Genomic DNA, 26368 nt, shown 5'->3' with positions numbered 1-26368 from the left:
CCATNNCNTCCAGATANNNANNATATATGNAGATTCGGNAGNACTNACCATGTATGCGCCCAATNGTTTNACANGAATTGTGAATTCGTTTAATTTCCTAGTATTTTGCAATTATGTTTAACCTTGGGGGTGTACATATTGTACTGATTAAGAAAATCACCATTGCACCGTTATTACTTTGTGAATTTGAATTCAAAAGTAGCCCACACATTTGGTTATCATTNCAGAAATTCAATGCATAAAAATAGGATGGTAACGGGNAACCACATTCCATGAAAATGTTTGCTTTATAGCAAAGTAAACACTTACAAACGCATACGTTTTGATTCACAGCAATTAATAATTATTTNAACAGCAACAATTTNATGAAATTCAANTTTAANTTCATCGTAAAAAAACGATAAATGAGGAGAATTGTAAAAAATTGGAAGCCAGAAATNGCTTTATATACAGAAATTGGNAAGTCTCTCCTTTCCGTTGGAAGAGAATCAGAAGATTGGCTGAAATTTCCCCATGTATTAAGATAGGCAGTCGATAAATTTAGAGCCCATTTATTCAGCAATTATTGTTTAGGNCTGGGTTGAACCCTNCTAGANAAACTCTTTNCTTTTATCNAATATGAAACTAAAANCAATCAAAAAACGTCCAAATTTTGAAAACAAATTTTTCGTCGATTTTNCGCAAAAACAACCAAGTCTATAGCCCATGAAATTTTGCAATTTTCGAAAAAAATTTTTTTCAGTAAAAATTAAGGCAACTAATTTATATCGGTAGAGAATTATCTGCTAAGTATTATAAAATTATACTGACAGCTCCTGATTGGGTATTTGTTGAGATATATGGAAAAAAGTGAAACTGAATTAACGTTTTAGCGAAGTCGAAATAAAAATGAATGGAAATTAAAAGTAAAATTACTACGCATACTGAATGATGTCATTAATTTTTACAATATAACTATCAATGTTTTCCACTGAAAAAAGAAATGTATTTTAATAAGAATTGTTCCTGATTTTTCATTTAAGCAACAGGAACTTTCAAAATTATAAACCTTTGTTCACTGAATTTTTTTCACTTATTACAATTCAGAGATAAGAATTTTTCAAAATTATCACATTAGAAAGCTATTTTCGTACAATGTGCGAGTCCTTATATTCCATAAATTTCAAATGCTCAAACCGTAAGCTTTATCAAATTTCTCAAAAAATCATCCAATGCGGGTTATTAAAAATTTACATACCTTTAATTAGCACAAAATTTATTGCACTTATCATTATATTCTTTTACAGTGCGGCATAGTTTTTGACATCCAGGAAGAAGTTTAACTGTACATACTACCGGATACCCATGAAAATTCGCAGAGCTACCGTGCGTGAGCAAAGTAGTATTTCATGAATAGTGGATTTCTTTAATTTCCTAGCATTTGCAATGATGTTTAACCCTGGGCGACCTCATATTATAGTAATTATGCAAATCGCCATTACATAGTTGCTGCGTAGCGAAAGTACATTCAAATAGCCATACATGTGGTATCGGTATCACTCAGATGCGTAACAATGAAAATTATGGCAATTAAGACAATATTCCATGAAATGTGCTTTTAAGCAAAGGGAACACTTGCGACGCTTACGCTTTGATTCGCAGTAATTAATGATTATTTAACAGCAATAATTTCAGAAATTCAATTCAATTGAACGTTAAAAGCGATAAAAAAAAATAATAGAACGCGCGAGTACTGTTCAATAGCTGGGTCTCAGGGCATTGAAAACCTTACGACAAATTTTCTGTTATTTTCTTATAGTTTACGTTTATGTTACATAAAAAACAGAAATCGATAGGAAAAATGAAATTTAATATTGAAATCAGCTTTAATGGAATACTCTAATTATATAAACTTGTCCGTACATTTGATTTGATTGAAATCCAGTCGTTAAATATCAAAAGGTAATCTTGAAAAAAGAAACTGACAGCGACTGACATTTCCTGCTTTCTTTTCAGAAATTTTAATTTTAATATCACGAAGTGTTTATCTGTTTTTCGTTTATGTTGCCTTCGTTTAATTTTTTATCCTTATCGTGAAATAACTGTTCTGTTCTGTTCTGTACAGGCAAAATTACCGGCATTCGGACAGAAGACTATTGATCAGAATAATAAAGACCTGCATTTTATACATGTTTTCGACAGCATACTAGTGAAATCGTTTGAAAATTTCCGAAAAAAGTTAAAAGTAATACGAAAGAACAGTCTCCAGCTTTCCACCTGTGCAGATCATGTAAATCAGCATTTATGAAAACAATGCCTGCCGAACAAAACAATATTTATCCTGGTCACTAATCTGTATTTCTAATTTTTCATTCTTCTCTCTGCAAAGTCGACTTTGTTCATAAAATTGAAATTACCAGCAATCAGTTTATTTCATGCATTAATTATGCATACACTGTTGTCGTTTCCGGCTCGAAAATGAAGAAATTACCTGCTACCTTACAGAACGGATAACAGATATAACAAAAAAACACTATTTTTCTCTATTTGCTTGATTTTTTCAATTTTTCCGATGAGAACTTCCTTCGCTTCGGTAGACGAGTTTTATGAAGTTGCATGCCATTTTTCTTTCTTGCAGATTGTGCAACCTTTTTCACATCCGAATGGACCATTTTTCTTTCATTCAATTCATCTTTTTTTGCCGCTAAAATTACACAAAAATAATTTAAAAAAACTACTTTTCAAAACACTTAAAAAATATTTTTGCTGCATACCTGGTACTTCGTTGGAAAACTTTTTCAGCTTTGCCACAAAAAAGCCATCCATGTTGTGCTTATGTGGATAGAATCGACGACAATATTTCATAGTTGGATGAAAGCGATATTCGCGAAATCTAAAAATGCAATGACACAAAAACAAATTACTCAAATCAGAGCTCTGTTTTCAAACTTTATTCTCCCCAAACACTGCACATTCTATTCATGCATAAAACTATGTTTTCATCATAATAAACCGTTTTTGTTTATCAATCACAATAACTGCAAGTGTTTCTTCTCATAATACTTAGTGATAGAGAAACAACTTACCGAACAAAACCTTCTATGCCAAACGGTAATCCAGTGTCTACCAATTTCACATTCCGCTTCCTCAAAGCATAATCGATTACTGCTTCGTTTTCTTCAACAAAAATAGAACATGTTGAATAAACCAAAATGCTTCCTTTAGGTGAACGGGCATCCAAACGGTCAATGGCTGCCAATATTAGTTCTTTTTGAAGAGTTGCACATCTTTGTATGTCCAATAAATTCTTCAAAAAGTTATTTATCAAGCTCAAGTTGCTTGCATAATTGAAATAAACAGGTCACTTGAGTAAATATTCACCTTCGACACTTTCACAGAAACATCTTTAGATATAACACCAGAGCCACTGCAAGGAGCATCCAACAGAACTCGATCGAAAAGGATCTAAAGTAAACAAAATTATTATTTCAAACCATTAATTCTTCTTTCCTTAAAATAATAAAAAAAAAACATATGAAAATGAAACCTGCTTAAAATGGCGTCCATCCAAACAAGTTACCATTGCATTTCTCACGCCAAGACGATGAAAATTTGACGTTATTGCTTTACAACGATCACGACTGACATCATTTGCAATCAATATGCCTGTGTTTTTCATCATCGCAGAAATATAGCTGCTCTTGCCACCAGGAGCTGCACATAAATCCAAGATTTTTTCATCCTCTTGAGGATCCAACGCTAATACAGGCATAAAACTGCTAGCGCCTTGTAAAATATAAAATCCGCACATATATTCTGGAGTTGCCCCTAAATAAATAAATGTATAAACAATACCAATAAAAAGAATCAGTATAAATCATACTGTAGTTTTAACCTACTTGTCAAAATACGGTATAGTATAAGAAATCTACAAAATGCTAGTTTAAAACTCCCCGGAATTAAATACTAAATTTGTACAGTACAAACATTATTAGATATCTTCTTATATGAAGAAACTTATTAATAAAATAGCTAAAAAATCAGCGCAATGTGTCCGATTTTTAGATAGAACGCCTCCATTTACTGTTTCATTGTTTATTAGTAGAATATTTTAATTAACTGACAGAATACAGATTGTACCAGTAAGGTAAATAAACAAAAATCAACGAAGTTTACAAATGAGAAAAGCTATTTCAATGAACAATTTAATAAACTAACAGAGCACATTCATTTATTAAAATAAATCCATAAATAAACTAACCTATTGGCACCTGTGAACCATAAACAACCAGACCAACTTTGGACCACTTTCCTAACGGCTGCAAATTTACACCGCGCGATGTTAAGCTCTATAATACCATGAACAGCTAAGGATAGTATCATATGAACAGCTAACAAATATTACCTGAGCTAAATCTTTCCTTCTTATTTTCAAAGTGTTACATCGTATCACCAACGGTCGCTGGGATTCATTTGCTTGTAAAAATTCTAACAACTTGTGAGAAAAACAATTTCTATTGACAAAAACTTCCAAAAGGCAGAAACGAAAACATTACTTCATTAATTTTAAAAATGTGAATCAGCTTCTCCATGATGAATTCATTATAACCATAAAAAGAACAAAGATATTTTTTTAGCTTTTGCACATAATAGGATCGGCTTTTCAATGAAGCACTAAAACGAAAATCATATCGATTACACAAACAAAAAATAAACAAAAATTCACTTGGTATTTGAAACATCTTTGAATTTATTCAGCATGTTCACAATTTCTTTGACACGATCATAAAGAGAATCAGAATTGTTCAATTCTTCATCACTGTTACTTTCAGTCATATTCAAATGTGTCTCGTCGTCGTTCAACATTTCCTCAGCATGTACGTTATTTTCAAATTTAACGGACGGTTCATGTTCAACAGACGATTCATTTTCACTATCAGCATCGCTCTCATCATTTAAAAAATTATCGTCCTCAATATATTCATCGGAATCATCATTATTAATTTTCAACTTTCCAATCACTTTGCGATCAGATATCTTTGTCACCGATGTCGACATGCCTTCTACATTTAATGACGACAACGTTTTCTAAGAAAATATTATCACAATAAATACAAATTTAAACAAAAAAGTAAAAAGAATCGCCGTATCAAAACTGATTAATAGTCACATGAATAACATACCTGATACCAAGAAATCTGAAAATGCAACGTTATACGTAATGCAAATTGAATCTACAGTATGGCATAAAATAAACAAAAATACCTGCACATGAGAGAATTGAATTTTAGAAAATGAAATCATTAAATTAAAATATTTTCAACTGATTTCAAATAAAATGCATATTTAAAATATAATTAAGTTTTTCCATACAGCAACGTCAAAATAATTACAGTAACTCTAACCTTACATTTCAGTGATATTAAATTATATTTGAATTGAAGCGATCTAAGCAAAAAATATTAATTATAAATGTGTGGAAACAAATATCAGATCGAATTGCACGGCAGTTTCAATATTAAAGTACAAATGAGACAATACACCAACAATTGAAAAGCAATTTTTTGAAACAACGAAGCAATCATAAGCGCACTTTAAAATTTCAACAGAGGAAATAATTTTCAGCAACGTGAAATCCATCGATTTGCTACTCGTTTTGCGTCTCCTATGTTCTGTTAGTTTCTCTTTATCAATTAATTTTATTTCTCGAAAGACGACAAAACATTCAGTAATAAGACACTTTGCCAGGAAAAGATCTCGAGCGTGGCAGGATTCGAACCTGCAATCTTCGGTTCCGTAGACCGACGCGTTATCCGTTGCGCCACACGCCCATGCTTTAATTTTATTTTAAATATGCATATTACCGCAGAACAATGGTGACAATTTATTTAACGTTTAGCAAAAATTACAAAGAACTGTTCTCAATTAGTATTCATTTTTAAACACTTCTACAATTTTCGATTTTTAAATATCAGCCATGTTATTATTTTCAGCGTAACCTTTTAAATTTAGACTGACGCAGAAGCCAAATCACTAAAACAGCACTGCAAAACATTAGCACTAACGATGCATTAATGTGAATACGGTCAAGTGAACTTCGTTAAGTGTACATGGAATTTGGCAAGAATTTCCATGCACTTATCCAAGTTGTGCATTTATTCAAAGTTGGGAATTATGCAGAATAATAATTGAAAGGAGCAATAACTTCACATCTACAAATAGATTTGCTGTGAAAAATGTCCATTTATTTTAAGTAAAATACAGTCAGAAATGTAGGCTTGAATTGTATTTTGTGGTACCAGTGTTACTAGCTGATCTTCAATTCGGTTAAGGTTTGTTTGATTTGTGCTGTTTTCGTAAAAATACGGCTGAATTGTCGCCAGATCTGCAGCAGCTTCCTTGTGAGTAACTTCTTGGAAAAGCAGTCGATGTTTTGAATTTGTTATGGCTGATGATAAACGTAAAGCGGCCAGGAACGAGTCTATTGTGCAGTCGAGGACTATATACTGTGAACAGTAAATCCCGTGTACCTCAGCTAAATGATTCACTTAACCAAATTTTGCACTTGTCCATTATATTACCGTATAATTAGCTACAGGGAATTTTGCTAGGCCAGAATTTTGTACACTTAAGTGAAATGTGCACTCATCCAAGGTACATTTCCAAGTTCGACTGCATTAATGCCGTCAAGCGTTTGTTTCACTTTTGATGCACTGCTTAGGACACAGCAACGCAACAGAACAAACAAATACGCAAATATATTTTTATTGTTGAATAAATTGCCTAAACAGTGCTTTTGAGGTACATAATTCAACAAATGTATATTGCAATTTGCGCTTGACCCGGCGATCGCTGTGGCTGATACCGTTGATGTCTATCATATTGTTTACATCTGTTTGCTCAAAACGTTCGCTTGTAGATGTGGCTTCGGTGCCAATCAAATGGCGTAATTTGAACAATATAAATGACTTTGTCTTTTATCAGAGCACATTCAACCGTCACCATCACAAACATTACTCTCTGCTCAGTTTTATCTGATATTGAGGACTTCGTGGGATAGATAGCAGTAGCAGCGTAAAATGGGCCATCGGCTTCATTAGCAACTGATAATGCGTGGTCAATGAACGCTAAGGGGAAAAATTGGGAAAATAAAGACAAATTAAGCATGTAAAAAAATAATTGTTACTGAAAGTTAATTTTCCAAAACACAGAAAGAAATCAAACGTTCAAAATAGCCCGTTCAACGACCAGCAATTGCTCGATAAAGTTAAATATCAGTGATACTCTTCAGTGATGCATTAATTTAGCATGAATTATTTTTTATTCACTTATTTTCCATACAGCTCGATTCGTCATTACGCAATAAAACAATATAATCTGCATGCTATTGCTTTTCATGCAAGTTATTCATCATGTATTAAAATATTAATATTCACAGTTTAAAAATGTAATTTACTGACGGATGCATAGCAGCATAATCTTTTTCAAATGCAAGCGTTAAAAATAAGAACTGATAATAAATAAAAATTAAGAAAAATCTTATCAAACAGTTACACTCAGCTGCCCAAAACGTTGACGTATCCAGTCTGCCATAGCCTCATCCGTGAAATATACTTCCGCTTCTGAATGAAATACACCATATCCATCATGAACGCACCTTATACCACCTACCAAAGCCTAACACAAAAAAATTTTTAAGCTTAAAAATGAAATAAATTAGCAGTTTAGTATACAAATTTCAATATGGAAAACAACAATTCCATATCCCTATTTTGCACATCATGCGGCAAGCATCCAATAATAAAATATCTTGAGCTGCACGTTAATGGTAGTGCTAAAATTAAAGGAGCATTTTAAATTGTTTAAAAGTTTCAATTAAAAAAGCTAACGCTTAAAGCAAACATGAATAATTATTTTTATTAATGTAGCATTTATGCTCCTCTTACGTCGTTCTATTTGCATTGTATCGCCACCTTCTACAAGGGTGGGCATGTAAGATCTTGGGTTTGAATATGCAATAAGATTCTGTTCTTCTGGAAGTTGCAGCAAATTATGATACACTGCTGATCCAGGTGTGCTGTCAATTCCTAAAATGAAATGAAATGAAATAGAATGATATATAATGTTGCATTATATTATATTACATTGCATTATATCATATTACATATTTGCTCAAAAGTACACGGTAAAAGAAACAGCAACCTATATGCGCAAGTTAAAATACGTCACAGTAGCAATAAAAATAATCACTGAGTTACTATTCCTTATTATATTATTACTGTAATGATGTGACTGCTTTAAAATATCATGATGGTTTCTTGCACAACGCTTCAATGGACCATTTAACTTTAAAATCAGGTAATAAAACATTACGACTATTTTTCATTTTTAACTTACGCCTCATTTTCAAATTGAACACAGTTTACACTCAATAAGTCGAAGTAATTAAGCAACTGAGAATATATATGCGCTTAATAAGCTTGAAAAGAAAAAACGTACCTGAATTTCCAATCGCATTACTGTATGATACACCACAGAATCGCATCTTCATTTCTTTTAAATATTCAAGTATCTCGCCAATACAGTGCTGAGCTATTAGCTCACCACTGGCATCAATTAGACTGCCTCCAGCAATTTGCGCACGAAGCACTTCCGCTCCAATAGCGGCAAATATACTCGATTTCATACACAAAATGAATATATGGCTTGCAAATAGCTATAAATGTGAAAGCTGCAATAAATTAAATAGACCAAATATAAAATACAAAAAAAACTCAATACCTCAACATCAAGAACACCTCCCAGACGAAGATGTAAACAAAATTTTCCAAGACATGAAAATACCTGAGATGGAGTTATGCGGATCGGTAGAGGTTTTATAAAAATGAAACAGCTTTCATTTTCTGATTCCAGTAGCTGTTGCGCCCAAGCGATTCCTGCATCGATAGTGAAGTATCCAGCAAACAATTTTCTAAAAGTTGTTGTGCTATTTGCTCCCATTGCATAACCACATTCCATAAACTAAAGCAAATTTAAAATAGAGTAATTTAATTTTTTAGTGATTTTTTATAATGTTTCAATTGAAACAAATATTATTTATAAAAATCAAGCCAAGTGATATACTAAACAAAATATGACACAAGTTGTAAACAAATGCAATTTTGTATGAAAATTACCCGTCGCATTCCAGCGTCAGATGTCATCATAATGGTCACTTCACGCCCTTCAACTATTATTTTATCTCTTTCTCTCAATTCAGCAACAATACGTGAATCTGAAATTCTGACAAATGCATTGCCAGTGTACTGCTCATCAAAACGCCGCTGAAAAAAGAAATCATTCGGTGATAAACCGAAACCAGCGAAAAGTTGTTGCAAAAATATCACCTAAAAAAGAAAAAATCTGAAAAATGTTGCCTATCATTAAGTTCTCAAAAGCTGAGAAAACTGAAAGTTATAAATGTATTGATTTTTCGGCTTACAATTCTATCTGGAATACATCTAGTCGGTAATCTTCTTAGCAAAATAATATAACTGTGTTCTGCAGCCAAAAACGCATCAACCTCATCTATGTAAGCTGAAAATAATTCACTATCACATATAAATTATTCTACTGTTCAGCAATAATATTGTGAATAAATAAATAAATAAATAAATAAATATTTATATAAAAATATATAAATGCCAATCAAAACAATACTGGATTCTTCGTTCATTTTTGAGTGTTCATTCGGCAACTTCAACTCTATAAAAGTCAGTCAATCAAAAAATATCAAAATGATCAAAGTAGAAAAATATATTGTTCAATTTGATCAAGTTCAATCAGAGATTTTCCACACAACCAACAATTAAAATATCTTATTAATCATGCAAATGACCAGGCAACTAAGTGTCTGCGTTCGCAGTACCTAACATCGAAACAAAGGAATACTGTGCACATGTAAAAAAACTACGTTAAAATTACATGCGTTTAATTTTTTGAAGCTTTTATTTTACTACAGTATTTTTGAATATTTATTAAGGATCATTTTTTATTTATATTATTTACCTCTCAGAAAAGAAAAACACTCGATGAAGTATACTGTAAAATGCAGACGTCAGCATTTGTTGTTGCACATAGCTATATCGACAACACAGTCCTCCATAATGCTCATTTCCTGCTACTGTAGTTAATTGGTGTCTATTGCCTTCGAGTTAACGAAAAATACTTACTTTATGTTTCAAGATGATTAGTCGAAATGCACAAGACTTAACAATAGCGTATAAATTATCATTTATTTCAGAAGATAATTATTCATTACTTAAAAATTATATTTTCAAAATATAATTTATAAAATAGTGTGTATAATTTTATGAACTATTCAGAAAATTTGTATTATTCAAACTTGCTATCAGCGTGTGATAAAAAAAGAGAAAATATTAGTTATTAGCATGCGTTACGCATAACATTAACATGTGATTACTGTGTGCTCTTTTTAATTATTGAACTTTGACATTTCGATAGAGAAGTGGAAATCAAAAAAAGATACCGTGAATTGAAATTTCTCTTCAAGCAGACACAGATGGAGGTAACACGTCCGACGATCCTTGACTGCCGACCACTGCGTTGTCATAAACAAATGGGATACACCGCAGTGGATATTATAAAAGAAGACGGAAGAAAAGGAATCATTCATCTCCTTCAACAAAGAATGTTCGGTCTGTGTGTAGTGTGGATAATAGTTTTCCTTTTTTTCTCTTAACAAATGTTCAATATTATTCATCGCTGATGGAATGAAGTGAGCAATATAATAATGACTATCTGGAAATGATTTCAATTTCAACAATATTCATATCTGAATAATAATTAATATTTGAAAAACAACTTATTCCATGAATTTTTATTTATTGTAAAATTTTGTTCCAATGACTTTTTGATAATTGAGATGTTTTCCAATTGTTATTGTTAGCTTGAAATATTAATGAAAGTTTATACCTTTTCTCATCTAGATGCAAACTCATCTGTAAATTTAAATTGCGCAATTTTAAGCAACTGCTGAATTAACTTTGCTTCACCAAACCTGGCAATTTTATACAGCTTCAGTAATGACAATTTGCACTTGAAAATGGAGTACTTTCAGAATAATTTCATAAACTATAAAGTGCTAAATTATAAAGAAATATTTTTGAGTATAAAATTGCTGCTTATTATATATATATATATATATTGTATTTCTTGCTTTCCAACTAAGGCATTTTGAAAGTGAAATCACCAATCGCGTAAAGAAGATAATAATAATAACAATAACAGAGGATGCATATAGTAAAAAGTTTTCTTACACTAATTATCCTGCACAAAATCTGCGAATCTCCCTTCGCGATTGTTCTTCATACAAATCAACGGTCATTTTGGTGTACAGCCTGTTTACAGAAATGTTGAGCAGACGGTAATTTAAATTGGACAGTCCACTTCGTCGCCAGAGTATATTTGTGAATTTCAGAAGATTAAATCGGCAAGCGTTTGCATTATTCATTGATTCTTGTTGATGTTTGATCATCTTATAGCGTGCGTACTTTCCCGGATGTCGATGCACTGAAAAGCGACCTAACAACACCCTAAAAGAATAATATATGAAAAATAATTTTTCAATTGTTGTCATGCTTCAATGTAAATTTTTTATCACTGCCATTAAACTTATCATTAATTTTCGCAATGATGTTGATGCTTGATCGAAACAAAGAATATAGAAAATGTTCACAGCGACTGAATTTGATAAAGTAGAATGAATGCGTGCGTGGGTTGGTGGGTGGGTAAAAAAAGAACTGTAATTTATTTATTTTATATTATTACCTCGAATACATGTCGTCGTCTTCTCCACCCCAACCCCAGAAATTGTTACTGAAGCCGTTGATCACCTCAAACTGAGACGCAGTTAAAGCTGAAACACCGCCAAATATTGTCTGATAAGGAAGTCTGAAAACAAGCTATTCAAGCGAAACTTAATTTCCGTATTTCACAATATACAAATTGACTTATATAAATATTTATTATTTATAGGCGTTATTATAAAAATAACAGTGTACTTGTATTGGAATTTATCCACGGCCGCGGATAAATGACGTGGCGTGTCGACACACCAGTATGGATTTAAATCATTCTCCGGCAGCAAGTCGACGTCGTGAAAGACCAAGCAGCTCCAGTTGAACAAACGCTGTGCTTCCACATAGCCGACGTTCATCAATTTTCCCCGGTTGAATGTCTGATTTGCAACCTTGAAAAGCAGACGTGATCACAACAACAAACGCCGACAATAAAAAGCAGAGAAATTAGGGAAAAATTGCAACCGTCTCCACCAGCCCAGCAACGAATGCTTACTTGTTCAACGACGAAAATTTGATAGTGCAACTTTTGCCTCATCAAAAAGGAATGTATATTTAGCAGAAACGTCCTGAGATGCAAGTCACGATCCCGGTAAGGAATAATCACGGCAACATCGTCTGGGGGTATACAGTCTTGTGGATAAAAACTGCCACCGTTGTTCACTTCAGGATACAAGGCTTCGAGTTGGGAAAATTCTGGTGAACTGAATTTCACGTTCAATTTTCCATCTAAATAAATAATGTAACAACAACAAATAAAGAGGAAAAATTTTTTATTATTTGTCGAAACAGTTGTTGATATAATTATTTTTTAAATAATTGCAATAGTGGGTATTATTTCTTTCTTTTATATCCATTTTGTAAAGACAGGTTGAATTGTGCAGAGTTCGTTGGAAGCTTTCGTCTAGCCATTAGAACAGATGTTTTCAGCTTAATGGAAGTGAGCAACTGTGAAAAGCATAAAATTGCCGCCGCCGCCATAAATTGCCATAAAAAAAATGGCTTCATAAATAAAAGCAGCATTTAATTGTGCATTAATATTTATGTTGTTCAATTATGCATACACACATGTCTATATATATATTTGTTGTTTAGCATGAAACATGTTGAAATATTAGAAACTTCAATAAATGAGCAATAAAAAAAGAGTTAAAGCTAAAATGAGACCAAAATTGCAACCGAGGAACGCATGTGCAGAACTGAAACATCTGAAAAGCAAAGCTTACCGCTGAAATGCAGCACATAAGTATCATAAAAAGTCGAATGAGTAATAATAATATTTAAAAACAAGAATAAAATGTTACACATGCCTGAGAAGTTTTAAAATTATTACTGTTTATTTTTGTTTTCAGTTATAAATTAAAACTTTATCAGTGGATAAAAAAGAAGTTAAATAAAAAGAATGTAAATTGTTGAGATGTTTGTAAAAATTGGGAAAAAGAAAGAAAAAAGAGAAGAACTGAATATTTTGCACATATGTATATTATACATGTCTACATTTGGAATACATGCTCTTCTGAACATTATTGCATTTGCTGAGTGGAAGTGAATAGAAGTGTTGCTAGAGGGAGGAGAATTGACTACAGTGTGATGCACATCGTTGATAACTGAATTGAAAATGAAGGCGAAAAAAGAAAAAAGTAAACTAGTGTAAAATGCTCAGTAAAATTTAAATTTAAATTGAAACAACGGCAAAGTAATAAATTCGTCGACAATAATTGAATATGCGCACCAAATTGCACCGTTGTTGCGACCATGAACGGTCAACATAGGACAGATACAGTGAATGTGGTAGAGAAATATGCCGCTCAAAGTACGAGCAGCGGTGGTAAAATTTGAATGGAAAAACTTTCTCTTCTGACAAATTACTAGCACTTGAAAGCGAAGCAGAAAAAGCTTCCCGGCTGGGCGCGTTTTACCACAGTGAAAAATATTATTCAAATTCCACTGCAACGCTTGGAATAAGCGACGCAGCGGCGCATTTTGCGTGCCAAAAGCAAACTTCAATTGTTCAACAGTCGTACACCCCAGTAGAATAATCAATTAATTGTAAATCCCAGTGTTAATCATCAACTCGGTCCATTATTTGCATGGCATTTCGTCAAAGTGATCAGTTATATTAATTGGTAATATTTCACAAGATCAACAAACGATTTATTTACCATAACGAAGCGATGTCGGACGGCAAATTTCTTTACTATTTATCGGTGTCGACGACGACAACGACACGGACAATGACGGTGATGATGATAAAGTGATTTGCTTGAAATCGTCTTGGAAGTTCAAAAATGAATTTGAAGGATACAAAACGTAAATACAAAATATGCACAACACCAACAAGCTGGCGAAGGTCACCTGCAAACAGTGCGGCCATGAAGTAAAGCCGCAACGTGCTTCTTTACTGTAAACTTGACTGTCATCCATTGTTGTCGTGTTTCTTGCTTCTTGGTTTACTTTTTTGTAAATTTCTTTATTCTCCACAATTAATTAATCATATTGAAGTGAACAAGTGAATATGAAGACATTTCCCTCTGTTTCTGTCGCTCTCGCTTTCAGTCTTTCTGCTGTGTTCTTCTATTTCACAGGTATAATGAAAATAGCCTTTCACAGTACGTTGGTCAGTTGAGACGAGAAAAAATCCCTCGGGCAATGTATCTAGTTTCCGTTACTGCGGACAATTGAACTAACTAACTGCACGCTTGCGTCTGCACCGAAAGCACAAATTCTAGAAAAAGAAAATGAAAAATAAATTCGTCCTTTTTCGGAAATGATAAATTACCAATTTTAATAATTGAATTTCATAATTCGATCAAAAAGAGGTAGAGGAAAGTGAAAAAATTAAAAAAAAACACCAAAGTGCAGAAGAAACAACGCGCACAGGGTGCAGAGAAGAAGTGAAAATGCAGCGAACAGTTTGCTATATTTTTAAGCTCATCAGTCACAGCTTACCATCGGCATAATGACGGGATCGTTTGTCGTGCACAAATATTTGACATTCTCATGTTTGCCTGCAAAAATAATCGGACTATAAATTCATCTTCCGAATCACAAAAACGGCCAAACCGACAATAATAACCTGTCGTCAGTGAACAATGTTGAAAACGATTGAAGCAACAATTATTTTCAACTAGCCATTGCTATTCGCTTGCCAACGAATCATCATCAATCGTCGAATACTATCATTTTACCTGCTATTACGGTTATTATTCAAATTTCACAATTCAATACTTGATCGTTGGAACAATATCCTTGAAATTGAAACGACGACAACGACGAATCTTCTTTCACATTCGGATCAAATAGAATGCATCAAAGTGAAATGTGCAATCGTGTGCGCTATTGATGAGAACAAATGGATGAAGCTCTTAAAGTAAGCATGCTCAAACTGAGGCTACGTTGGATCAAATAAATGGAAAATACTGCCTCGGGGCGGTGGCTTATAACTGGCCCTGATTTGTCGTCGTCCAATCTCGTACGTTTCACCACATGTCCGAGGCCACAACAACTGAAAAGCACAACAACAAACAAATTTCAAAACAAAAAGAAAACAATAAAAAATTAGTTTAAAATATTAATAATAATATTAAATTGCAGTGTGAATTCTTTGTTGCCTTTTCTCACGTCTGTAGCAACGCAGTCAGTGACCTGCACTACAGCACGTCAATTATGATAAATTCCTCCAGGTACAGTTGATGAGCGCTTCTACAAATGATACTTAAGAACAAAAAAAAAAGAAATTATTGTCTTCTTATTCAAATTTTGCTCGTGCAACGTCAACAACGCGCACGTCAGCTTTGTTTATTCTTTCACTGCTTTATTCACGATTCAACGGTGAAATTAATTATACACATACATATATATATATGTATACAATAGCGTTACTGGTTTAGTTAGCTTTTGTGAAATGGCAACGTTTCCTGTCGACGTTATTTTTTGCTGTGCTATTCAATTTCCGCACATTGCCCAAACAACAATTCCACCGGAACTGAAAATTCCAACCCCAACACCACTAACTAATTGCAGAACATATATATATATATATATATATCAGTGTGTTGGTTACAAGCAAATTGTTGATGACGTCATCGCAAAAGTGAACAACACTACTTTATCATTCATCTTTGTAATGAGCAAATATATTGTGCATCGCACGCGTCACGTGTCTGTCATTGGACAAATGCAAATATCCGTGCATTGACAAGCCAACTTTACACCATTGAACGAATGCAGAGGCTAAATTATTTGATGTTCAAAACAAAAAGAAGAAGAAGAAGAGAAACATGCTCAATTCACACACTTTCCACTAACTAGTTTTATTAATTTATTTGAATGATCATCATTATCATCATTAGCAACATCAACAGCAACAGCAACAACATCAACAACAACAAAAGATAAAAATTTTTTAAAAAAAAGTTCACAATGGAAGCAAGTGATAAAATGAATTTTGAATGTGACGATGAAATTTGTTACACTTTACAGATACGTCTGGTTCCATTTCTCAACACAACTTCGCGCAGATCCACCAATATACGTGTAAACAACTGATGTTCGGTAATATTCAAAATGGCATATCTGATGGAATTTAGCCCGTCCATTCTCCACCGTTTCGACGTTTCACGAAGCAACCCATGCCTGCACGGATTTGCTTCGTTCAACGATTCTGAACTGTGCTTGATCATCTTGTACCGGCCAATTTGTTCCGAATGGCGATGAACCATATATTTTTTCAAATTTACTCTAAAACAAAAAAAAGAAGAAATACACATCCCCTTCTTCGAAAAATATTCACTCAAGTGAATATATAATTAAAAACATAATTACCGGATGTAAAAATCATCATCTTCACCACCCCAACCCCAATATTCATTGCTGAAACCGTTGATGCGCCGAAATTGTTCAGCAGTCAAAGCAGTCACGCCGCCGAAAATCGACGCGTACGGTAGTCTATAAAACGGCACGTTATAATTAAACTTTCACAGAACACTGGCAACGTTTGACAAATACGATAAATTGGAAAAGAATGTCAAAATTATAAATTACAAACACCTGCCATCAATTCAAAAGCATGCCAACATCAAAATTAACAAGCATGGGAGAAAAATCAGTTCATCATCGCTAAACTAACAATTCTGTTTGCGCATGCTGACTTTAAAATAGCAACTCAAATCCATGATCGTCTGAAATGTTTCCGCTTTCTTCTTGTCATTAATTAATTAATTAATTAGAAACAGCAAACATTCGAACATATACGATTAATCAATTGTAAATAACAATGCACAAAACGATGAGAAATAGAATATAAAACCTTCTCTCAAATACCTGTAATTGAATTTATCAACTGCTACGGACAAATGCCTCGGCGTGTCTAAACACGAATAAGAATTCAAGTCGTTTTCCGGCAACAAATCCACATCATGAAAAACAAAGCAAGTCCAATTATGCAGTCGCATCGCTTCCAAAAAACCAACATTCATCAGCTTCCCACGATTGAATGTCTGCCTTTTAACCTGAAGACAAAAAGTGACATTGGAAAAATATATACTTGATTTAATAGAACTCCATACCTCTTCTATGATGAATATTTTGTAATAAAGTTGCTGTCTAATTAAGAAAGAATGAAGATTAAGCAGAAGTGTACGAAGATGGCGTTCTCGATCACGATAAGGAATAATAATAGCCACGTCGTCAACAGATGTACAATTTCGAGGGACATACAGTCCACCGTCGCTAACTTCTTGGAACTTACGTTGTAATTCTTCAAAAGTAGGTGAGCTCAAATTCACTTTAAACAAACCATCTAAAATTCATTTAAATTAAAATTAAAAAAAAGAAACATTTTAAAACATTCACCACACAAACAAAAAATATTCATCATCAAATAATATTACTTCACTCAAATAAATTACAAAAATCCCATAATAAAAAATATGAAACAAAAAAATCACATTTACCTAACTTTCTTGTGAAACCGAACTGCGAAAACTTGCTGTAGAAAACGTTCTGGACAAGCAACGAATTTACAACATAAGCATCTTCTAAATACAACAATTATTAATGCACACAGATGTAACATACGAAGCAGATTGTCAAACCATCGAGAAAATATGGCCGGCATATCACACCGTTAACACGCGCATGGGTTAAGTAGTCTGTTAATCTTCTGATGGTTTCGCTTCGCACATCATACATGTCGGATACTAACCCGTAACGCAGTGAGCACAGTGAAAAAATGAGCAACATAACAAAAGCAAACTTTATAAAGGATGACAATTTGAATCGCTGGTTCCAATCCATCGTCGATTGTTGAAATGAACAAACAATAAACTGCTTGTTTACAAAGAAGTGAAAATACTTAAAATGCACAATTCAGAATTTGAGTGTGTTTTTCAAGTACCTAAAACACATTCCGTACACACCGACGATAAACCCCGTTTTCAACTGATGACTACCGTAAACCACTTATAGATTTGCAGGCTAGAATTTTCTGCGCTGATCAGTTTGATTAAAATTTTATTTTTATTATAAAACTGTAGTTTTTTCATTAAAAAACTCTCGTTTTAATTATTAATTTACTTAAAATACTTATTTGTATTATTTTTAGTTAACGTAGTCAAAAAATTATTTGTCGCATATGTGCATCATCATTTATTTCAAGTAGGCAGTAATTACCTTAAAAAATGAAAAATTTTTAGCATGCATAAACACGAATAGCGTGTACGCGGGAGTGTTAAAATATGTAATTTTTTTCACAAGTTATACAGATATACATAAAGCATTTAAGTATTTGAAGGATACGCAAGCATCATCAGTATTTGTTATTTATCGTGCATGAATTTATACTGAAAACTATAATTTAATTAGTAATCGATTTCAAATAATTATATCATCTGTGACTTTGTTATGCTTATTTAATTTGATTGATTTTTTTCAGTTACTTATTAATTTAAATAATAATACTTTTAACTCTTTAAAATTATCATACTGTAGAAATTAAATTTTCCAACGATGCGTCACTTTGTAAAGAAACATTTCTGATTAAAAAGTAGAAGCCTAAATTTCAAAATAAAACAGTCAATTTTTATATTTTAATTGCTCAGCATACCTAATGATACGATTTAAAGATGTTAGAGAAAAATGTTATCAGCATTGCGTCAGAACAGAAATAACTTGAAAATCATAATTTTTTATATCAATTTACTTGTCAACTGTTAAAATTATATTGATGAAAAATATCGACATTTAAAAAAATCCATTAGAATCATGTCTAGAACATTAAAAAAATAATATTAAGTATTTTTTAAAAGCTGAAAATTTTCAACTGACAAAAAATTTTCCTACTTTGCTTTGCAACTTTGCTATTGAAAAGAAAGAATTTAAAAAAGCAAAAAAAATTTGCGATGTGTGAAATTTGTAAAAAACTGGATAAGATGAAAACTATTGTTTATCTGGCACATTCTTTTATTAGAAATATATTTGCAAAAATGTGATGGTGAATTGGAAAGATTGTACACAACGTTGTCGATGAACAACTACTAGCTGTAAATCACTGATATTCTTTCAGATAAATTTTTATGTTCAAAATCAGCAGACAATGGATCAAAAATACTTTTTTGTTTTCTATCTTCAATGTTTTAAATTTTGTAAAACATGTATTTCAAAAATCAACTGGTTGCGTTCAAATCACCAAGTTTTATAGTAATTTTTTTCTTGAATTTTTTTTGAAGTATTTTATTAGGATTTGAAAAAATTATTGCGTTGATTTTTTATTTGTAAAAATGTGAAAGTGATTGGTAAAATTAGAAAATTTTCAAACGACTCTACAGTATAACGTTGTCAATTAAAATTTCTATTTTGCATTTTTGTTTTCATTCAGTATGAAGCGATGGAAAAGTAAACATCGAACATAAAAGAAAACACACTGCGTAATGCGAATGACTAAGAGACTAGTGACGAACAAAAAAAAATTCTGTCCACACCCTTTGTTACAAGTGATATAAAGTAAGATGCGAAAAAAAAGAATTGCACAGCTACAATCGCTGCATTGAACGACTGCATTTGTAAAGCTTGAATATATTTTGAAAATAAAGACAAACAACAAAGAAATAAACAAAAAATTACATTGTGGAAAAGCTTTTTAAAAGTAATAAATGTCATGCAAACAAATCACGCTTACCGACAATAGATTAAAAGATAAATCATGAAAATTCTCCATTTAATTGCACATGCAGTCGTTTATTGGAATGATGCTGTTTAATGTGTATCAGTGAATAAATAGTTGACTTGAACTGAATTCATATTTTATTTGCATAAAATCATCATCTCCAATTTACATTAGCATAATTATGTTGAACAATTTGCTCGTGTTTGTTTGCTTTCTTCTTGCTCGTATTATTACTTCACTTCATAATTGAGTGGTTTTTCTTGGTGTAGAGTTGAAAAAAAACAAAAAGCAAACAATCATCATGACAGATTTGTGATTAACATTTGTATAAGGATGATCTCAGCCAGTGTATAACTGAATCACTTTATTGATGTTTTTTTTTGGTATAGGTTTTAGCAGTCGTGACACATTTTTGTAAAATTGCATCAAAATCCTAGCAATTTATCATCGATGATTCAATCGGTGCGATATTTGGAATAAAAAATCAAAATTGCAAACAATAATTTCATATTATCACAATTAGCTTATTTACAAAATATGAAAATGAACACAAGTTGAATCTTTCATCAGTAAAAGATTGTCAAGAAAATTTTAAAGCTAGATCAGATATCTAGGCATACAGTATAATGTGTTGGTGGAAAGAGAGAGAGAGAGAGAGGAGAGAGAGAGGGAGATTGAGCAAATTCCCGCCATTTCGAGTATGACGCATAATATTGACGATCGTTGGTGAAATCAATTTTCAAATTGCGTAAACAGTTTCCCATTGATGTTGAAACTTTTGAAATAAATGTTGGGAGCTTATTTTTCAGCTTCCATTCAAAATTTCTCCAATTGCAGTTTTAAGACGAAATTATCCGGCGTGTGGAAATTCAGTTCGGTTGTTGGTCAGCAAATTTCGACGACATCGAAGGTTGGTTTGGCAAGCTTGTTGCACTACTTATTGATGAATTCGTAGCGTGGTATTTTGTACAGTTAAACCAGCAAACGTACAGAAGAGGAAATTACGTCCAGCGTTTTAGCATAAAAGCGTATCAATAATTGGCCGCTGAACAGCCAGTCTCAGACGATTTCGACTTTGCATCGAAAGCGCCATCTGGTGCAGTGCTATTTGTTACGATTGTCGTCGTTGTACTGCTGGCATTAGGCTTGTTCTCTCCGTTGTACAACAATAACAAATCTGATGAGATTCAACCCGCTCGGCTAGACATATGTCCAATTTGGGGATTGTGCCTTCGTCGGTACCATCAGTGCCGTCGGTGTCGTCAGTGTCGTCGTCGTCGTCGTCATCGGCTTCTTCAATTGTGGTCGCTTTGTGCTCAGACCCACCGCAGCTTGAACGACAAGGGAAAAGTGGTGATTTGCAGCAAGGGGCGGCGGCGGAAAATTGCTGGATGCCTTATCAGGCGACACCGCCGTTTTTCGCTTCGTCCCAGTGGCCACTGGCCAGTCTGGATAGTGGCCAGTGGGACTACGGCTGCAGTTCGTCGAGCACGGCGGCGGCGGCAGCAGCAGCAGCGGCGGCCGCGGCGGATCTGATGAAGCCCCCGACGCAGCAAATACTAGCCAAACTGCCCCAACACTACGGCAACGCCTGGAACCAGTACTATTTGAATTCGACTGCTGCGGCGGCGGCTGCGGCCGCGGCCGCGGCTGCCGCTGCTAACACCACCGTCCCGCATTCGCCGGTGGCTTACCACCATCATGCTAGTCAGCACTTACCGGTGGTGCCGTTGGAAACGCGCCGGTTGGGCTTGGTGGACACGTACGCGGGCCGACGCCCTTGTCGACCGTTTGCGGCCGGCGAGTTCGGCTCGTGCGTGCAGCCGACCGAGATGAGTTGGGGCGATGAGGGGCAAATAGACGTCAGCAATTTGGAAGCGTTCGCCAGGCAGTTCAAACAGCGCCGGATCAAGCTCGGTTTCACCCAAGCCGACGTGGGCCTGGCTCTGGGCACGCTGTACGGCAGCGTGTTCAGCCAGACCACGATATGCCGGTTCGAAGCTTTGCAACTGAGCTTCAAAAACATGTGCAAGTTGAAGCCGTTGCTGCAGAAGTGGCTCGAAGAAGCGGACAATTCCGTCTGCAGCCAGAATCCAGTCGAGAAAATCAACGCCCACGGTCGCAAGCGGAAAAAGCGAACATCGATCGATAGTTCAGTCAAAGCTGTCTTGGAGCAACAGTTCGTCAAATGTCCCAAGCCGACGGCGCCGGAAATTTCCAAACTGTCCGAATCGCTGCAGATGGAAAAAGAAGTGGTGCGGGTGTGGTTCTGCAATCGCAGGCAAAAGGAGAAGCGCATGACTTCGCCGCGATTATCCGTCCCGGTTCCAGAGAGCATTGCATTTCAGCAGCAGCACCAGCAGCACCACCACCACCACCACCATCAGCAGCAGCAGCAGCATCAACTGGAGCATCATCAACATTTTGCTCGCTCACCGGCTGACTATTTGTCCAGCAACCGTCCGCCAGTCCAGTTGACCATGGCACGCATGTCGCCGCACAATCCGACATTCTCACTCAACCCCTTGCCACCGTTCCCACAGTCCAACTGAAACAAGCGAACAAGCATAAGAAGAGTGGAGAAGAAATATGCACACATATTCATTAGCATTTTCATTTCATAGAAGACGAATTGAAAACCAAAACTGAACAAAATACAGCAGAGTATCGGGTAACATGCTTCTCTTGTTCATATCTTAATAGTTTTACCATTTTTTCTTTCCTCAAAAATACATGCATGATATATGTATGTATGTATGTATGTATACATTTGCATAAAAGTTTATTCACACTTTTTTCTGACGTAAATTTTAACAAAAACAAACAAATTTACATAAGTCTGTAATAGAATACTTTTGGAAATGAAAATTTTTCAAAATCGTCGTTGTCGTCGTTGTTTTTTTGTCTGTCAGTTAGTTTCACACCCGTCGTTGGGGGGAATTTCGTTTTTGTTTGCCGTTTGTTTGAACGCGACGTTCCTTTCAAGCGTACAACAATCGCCCGCTTTTTCACTCACGTAAAGCATAGCTGGTGAAGTTGCGATCTGAAAAAGGCAGAAAAAAGCATTTTAGAAAACTGATTTTTCCACAGTTACAATTTTTCTCTTTTTATTATTATTTTTTTCTTCTTCTTCTTAATTTTTTTTCTGTTTCATTGTTTTCCGCACGCTTGTTCGTCGTTGTAGCAAAAATTTGAAGCCGACGCGCTTGACGTGGCTTGCTTCAACCGGCAGCTGTGCATTTTTCCCTTTCCAATCGGCCGACCTTTATTAAACTCTTTTGCATATTATTATTCGACTCTGTTTTTAAAAATAGCAATAATAAGAAAGAATAAACGGAAAAACAATTGAATTGTTTCAATTTATTACGTTCATCGGATTGCTTTGTGAGCATTGCTTTTGGTGTTTGTGATTTGATGAAAATTTGAATATCAACTCCACCGGTTTTGCCTAGCCGTGAAAACACAAAATAAAACGTGCATTACTTTTCAATTCGTTTTAAATATTGCACTTTTTTCTTTTTTTCATTAACACCGCATTCCAAGTCACTTTGCCAATGGGAAAAAATGGAATTACCGACGTTCGAAATATTTCTTCTTCCCACGCTTTGAATAGGAAACAAAAAAAAATACACGAACAATATCGTTTCGTGTCAGTGGAGTTTTTGCCAATTTGCAACATTCTGACCAAATGCATATTCCCTTTTCACTTTCATCAGAGCAGCAGCTTCTTCCAGTGATTCATCGCTACTGCTGTCATCGTTTTCTGTTCGACCTTTGTTTCAGTGAATTTTTCATTTTACTGAACAAACTATAAACGTTCACTTCTGAAAATCACAGAATGAAATTCATTCAGAGAAACAGACGCTGATTCAGCGCTTCTTTCAACGCTTGACCGTGTTCAAATTAAAATTGACGAAACAATTATTATCCAAATTTTGAACGGTAACGGATCCAATGGTGGATGGCTTTGGAACACCAACTGCTTACTGATGGAAATGCCACAGGGGATTTGGAAGATCGCAATCGAAAAGAGATTAATTATAGCAGATCGTCGCTTGACGACCGCACTTGAAATGCCAGGACGTGACTGTTGGCACAATTGCATTTCAACAACCGCTAACAAGATTCTTATTGACCATTGAACACGGTCAGCTGCTAATTTGAAAAAGCCTAAAGATGCATTTTTATTATAACAAATTTATCATTCATTTCACCAACTGAATGATACATCACATCGCAGCAACCGTTGCAAAAGCAAATCAACCGGCCAATAAACAAACAAACAAAACTAATCACTTGTTGTTTTCAAAATGATGCTTTTGAAAAATGCATAAATTTTCAACATGCAAAATGATCATATCAATTTGTTATTAATCATTTCTTTTTTGACTCGTTGATGAAAAATCTGAAGACATTAAACAAAACAAAACAGTAACAAATTTTGTGAAAAGATCAGCAAACGAAAAATGTCAAAAAATGACGAAGCCCAAACCCCTGTAGCAAGCCCACGCAGTGGGGCAATTTTTGTTCTTGCACTTTTTCACACGAAAAATTGATGAACAAAACAGTTTATTCAAAGCAAAAAATTACAATGACCAAAGGAAAAGATCACAAACTCTGAAGAACAAATTCATTCCAATGCAAATAACGATAAAATCTTGAATATTCCATTTTAATTGACTTTGGATTAATTAATATTGAAAAAAATAATTTGCCAATAATCTTGAAGAAAAACACCATTCAGAGAATGGGCAATTTTTGAATCTGACATTTCTTTTTTTATTCATCCACAAACAGTATTTAAATGAAATGAAACTGAAAACAATATCACAAAATATAATTATGTGCAATTTTTGCTCATTTTTTCAAAAAAATTACATTCAAAAATTTATTCCAGTTTAGCATATGGCAAAAGTTGAACTGCCGTTGCTGTTGTGGTTGTCGAAACTATTCATTTAAATCAGTTGTATAAATTAAACTGCTGTTGAGAGAAGAAAACAAAAGATATGCGCATAAATTTATTTAAGATAAATTGAGTGATGAATAAGCCACACTGTTGGCATGGGTTGTCGACGGGTTGGCAAAATTGCAAGTTTGCAGCATGCAGGTTTAAAATAACCGAATAGTATGCCATCTCAAAATTTTGAAAAAAGGTGTATTCAAGAATCAAAAACAAACGCATACTCTGATGCTTGATTAACAATAATAACAACAGTAATAAAGAAATTTCAAAAATAATTCTTTCATATGCAAATTTAATGAAAAGTATCATATTTTCAAAAGCTGCTATACTGAATAGCAATAATTTGACTTATAATCAGAATAAAATCATAAAAAATTTACATTAATACAGTTAACTTAATATTTCTAAGCATGAATTATTCTCTTTTCAGTTTATAATTTCCTTTTCAATGCTAAAAAAGATGACAGTTTCCTTGATGGCACTCAAGATTCTATTATTAACATTGCTTTTATTATCATTTTATATTTCAAACACTGTCACACTAATAAAAACTGTCTTTAATTTAATTTAATTTCTGAAATAATAACAATAATAGCATATAAATAAAAGTAAGTATCCTGATACAGTATATTCGCTACAGTAAAACTCCATTACATGTTCATCATACATTTCTTCTTATTATCTTACTACTTCTTATTATTATATCGTGAACGTTGCTCGTGAGTTATCTTACAGTCTTGATTAGAGTCTTGAGTATGAAATTACTATTTTCTGTTTTATAATCAAGTGTTTATTTACTGATTCTGTCTGTTTTAGTGACAAAAATGGATCGTGGTAATGGAAAAACGTTTGACGTATGGAACCTACATGGTGGCACCTATAACGCACACATCCTTCTGGCCGTACTTTTGATGATTCTGTACCTTCTCATTAGAGAATTAATTCCGCGAATGCGTCGTAGATTTCCTGGTCACAGAGCAGTTGAAAACAAAAGAATCCATTTTCCACGACGAAAAAGAAAATGATTTTCAAACAGAACAGTCTGTATGAGAAGTATAAATTATGGGAATAAATTTTAAAACAAATCTGTGTGCAATTTAATAATGATAACGTATGATTTAAAACATATTCATGAAAGCAAAACTGAATTAAAAATAGCATGAAACAAAAAACACAGTTAACGAGTTCAAACAGCCTTAATATATTCTAGAGATTTTAAAAAATTCTAAGTTTTCATGTTTAACTGTTGAATATATATTTTTCAGGTCTTTTACTTCTGATGTTCTACTTATTACTTTCCACTGTATTAATGATCTTTTCATATTAACGTTACAGATAATGTGATGTTGAGCTTCAGTTAGCTGGTACTAATTTCTGCAAGAAGATTCATCATACAACAACCAA

The 26368-nt window shown here is 33.8% G+C and overlaps 6 protein-coding genes and 1 non-coding gene across 7 annotated transcripts; 1 reads left to right on the top strand and 6 right to left on the bottom strand.

Moving 5' to 3' along the window:
• Nucleotides 1–2667: 2667 nt before the first annotated feature.
• Nucleotides 2668–5069, bottom strand: Tsp_05558 (putative RNA methyltransferase NOL1). The gene is made up of 8 exons (XM_003371882.1): nt 4706–5069; nt 4536–4653; nt 4385–4474; nt 4241–4328; nt 3527–3807; nt 3361–3444; nt 3066–3286; nt 2668–2872 (listed from the first exon to the last, which is right to left on the bottom strand). Exons 1-8 carry the CDS (start codon nt 5035–5037, stop codon nt 2668–2670), a joined length of 1419 nt encoding a protein of 472 aa, XP_003371930.1. The 5' UTR covers nt 5038–5069.
• Nucleotides 5070–5737: 668 nt separating this feature from the next.
• Nucleotides 5738–5810, bottom strand: Tsp_05559. Its single transcript has one exon. It is a non-coding gene; the product is annotated as a tRNA-Arg (tRNA).
• Nucleotides 5811–6423: 613 nt separating this feature from the next.
• Nucleotides 6424–7043, top strand: Tsp_05560 (hypothetical protein). Its single transcript, XM_003371881.1, has 3 exons — nt 6424–6494; nt 6771–6925; nt 6964–7043. The coding sequence occupies exons 1-3, from the start codon at nt 6424–6426 to the stop codon at nt 7041–7043; spliced, it is 306 nt and encodes a 101-aa protein (XP_003371929.1).
• Nucleotides 7044–7411: 368 nt separating this feature from the next.
• Tsp_05561 (septum formation initiator) lies at nt 7412–10591 on the bottom strand. Its single transcript, XM_003371880.1, has 12 exons — nt 10508–10591; nt 10187–10226; nt 10061–10165; nt 9679–9723; nt 9461–9555; nt 9156–9365; nt 8824–9000; nt 8479–8695; nt 7926–8066; nt 7713–7813; nt 7528–7656; nt 7412–7489 (listed from the first exon to the last, which is right to left on the bottom strand). Exons 1-12 carry the CDS (start codon nt 10589–10591, stop codon nt 7412–7414), a joined length of 1422 nt encoding a protein of 473 aa, XP_003371928.1.
• A 711-nt stretch (nt 10592–11302) lies between these two features.
• Nucleotides 11303–12196, bottom strand: Tsp_05562 (beta-1,4-N-acetylgalactosaminyltransferase bre-4). Its single transcript, XM_003371879.1, has 3 exons — nt 12042–12196; nt 11818–11931; nt 11303–11573 (listed from the first exon to the last, which is right to left on the bottom strand). Exons 1-3 carry the CDS (start codon nt 12194–12196, stop codon nt 11303–11305), a joined length of 540 nt encoding a protein of 179 aa, XP_003371927.1.
• A 4110-nt stretch (nt 12197–16306) lies between these two features.
• Tsp_05563 (beta-1,4-N-acetylgalactosaminyltransferase bre-4) lies at nt 16307–23026 on the bottom strand. Its single transcript, XM_003371878.1, has 6 exons — nt 22926–23026; nt 21721–22235; nt 18043–18191; nt 17160–17347; nt 16662–16784; nt 16307–16577 (listed from the first exon to the last, which is right to left on the bottom strand). The coding sequence occupies exons 1-6, from the start codon at nt 23024–23026 to the stop codon at nt 16307–16309; spliced, it is 1347 nt and encodes a 448-aa protein (XP_003371926.1).
• A 625-nt stretch (nt 23027–23651) lies between these two features.
• Nucleotides 23652–24672, bottom strand: Tsp_05564 (hypothetical protein). The gene is made up of 3 exons (XM_003371877.1): nt 24618–24672; nt 23989–24171; nt 23652–23773 (listed from the first exon to the last, which is right to left on the bottom strand). The coding sequence occupies exons 1-3, from the start codon at nt 24670–24672 to the stop codon at nt 23652–23654; spliced, it is 360 nt and encodes a 119-aa protein (XP_003371925.1).
• Nucleotides 24673–26368: the final 1696 nt, after the last annotated feature.

This window comes from Trichinella spiralis, assembly GCF_000181795.1.
Source record: "Trichinella spiralis strain ISS 195 chromosome Unknown Scfld9, whole genome shotgun sequence".
In the NCBI taxonomy this organism is placed as follows: Eukaryota; Metazoa; Nematoda; class Enoplea; order Trichinellida; family Trichinellidae; genus Trichinella; species Trichinella spiralis.
The sequence above is the reverse complement of the archived record's forward strand: the minus strand, read 5'-3'. Positions and strand labels throughout refer to the sequence as shown.

Excerpts from the sequence above, each read along its gene's own strand:
- Tsp_05558 (XM_003371882.1), bottom strand. The coding sequence starts at position 5,037 with ATGTCGACATCGGTGACAAAGATATCTGATCGCAAAGTGATTGGAAAG. Across the intron at positions 4,654-4,705 it reads AAAGATGTTTCAAATACCAA|TGCTTCATTGAAAAGCCGAT; the intron begins GTGAATTTTTGT and ends TTTTCGTTTTAG. Across the intron at positions 4,329-4,384 it reads GAAGGAAAGATTTAGCTCAG|AGCTTAACATCGCGCGGTGT; the intron begins GTAATATTTGTT and ends ATGGTATTATAG.
- Tsp_05560 (XM_003371881.1), top strand. The coding sequence starts at position 6,424 with ATGGCTGATGATAAACGTAAAGCGGCCAGGAACGAGTCTATTGTGCAG. Across the intron at positions 6,495-6,770 it reads AGGACTATATACTGTGAACA|TGCTTTTGAGGTACATAATT; the intron begins GTAAATCCCGTG and ends TTGCCTAAACAG. Across the intron at positions 6,926-6,963 it reads TTCGGTGCCAATCAAATGGC|AGCACATTCAACCGTCACCA; the intron begins GTAATTTGAACA and ends GTCTTTTATCAG.
- Tsp_05561 (XM_003371880.1), bottom strand. The coding sequence starts at position 10,591 with ATGACAACGCAGTGGTCGGCAGTCAAGGATCGTCGGACGTGTTACCTC. Across the intron at positions 8,696-8,823 it reads TCCGCATAACTCCATCTCAG|CTATTTGCAAGCCATATATT; the intron begins GTATTTTCATGT and ends TCACATTTATAG. Across the intron at positions 7,814-7,925 it reads TACAATGCAAATAGAACGAC|CACTACCATTAACGTGCAGC; the intron begins GTAAGAGGAGCA and ends CTTTAATTTTAG.
- Tsp_05562 (XM_003371879.1), bottom strand. The coding sequence starts at position 12,196 with ATGAACGTCGGCTATGTGGAAGCACAGCGTTTGTTCAACTGGAGCTGC. Across the intron at positions 11,932-12,041 it reads GTGGATAAATTCCAATACAA|ACTTCCTTATCAGACAATAT; the intron begins GTACACTGTTAT and ends GCTTGTTTTCAG. Across the intron at positions 11,574-11,817 it reads GGTGGAGAAGACGACGACAT|GGTGTTGTTAGGTCGCTTTT; the intron begins GTATTCGAGGTA and ends TTATTCTTTTAG.
- Tsp_05563 (XM_003371878.1), bottom strand. The coding sequence starts at position 23,026 with ATGCTTTACGTGAGTGAAAAAGCGGGCGATTGTTGTACGCTTGAAAGG. Across the intron at positions 22,236-22,925 it reads GAAATTCCCCCCAACGACGG|CGATTCGGACAGTTTGGAAA; the intron begins GTGTGAAACTAA and ends TTCCATCTGCAG. Across the intron at positions 16,785-17,159 it reads GTTGATAAATTCAATTACAG|ACTACCGTACGCGTCGATTT; the intron begins GTATTTGAGAGA and ends GCCGTTTTATAG.
- Tsp_05564 (XM_003371877.1), bottom strand. The coding sequence starts at position 24,672 with ATGGAATATTCAAGATTTTATCGTTATTTGCATTGGAATGAATTTGTT. Across the intron at positions 24,172-24,617 it reads GAATGAATTTGTTCTTCAGA|GCTTTTTCAAATTAGCAGCT; the intron begins GTTTGTGATCTT and ends ATGCATCTTTAG. Across the intron at positions 23,774-23,988 it reads CCCCTGTGGCATTTCCATCA|GTCGAACAGAAAACGATGAC; the intron begins GTAAGCAGTTGG and ends ACTGAAACAAAG.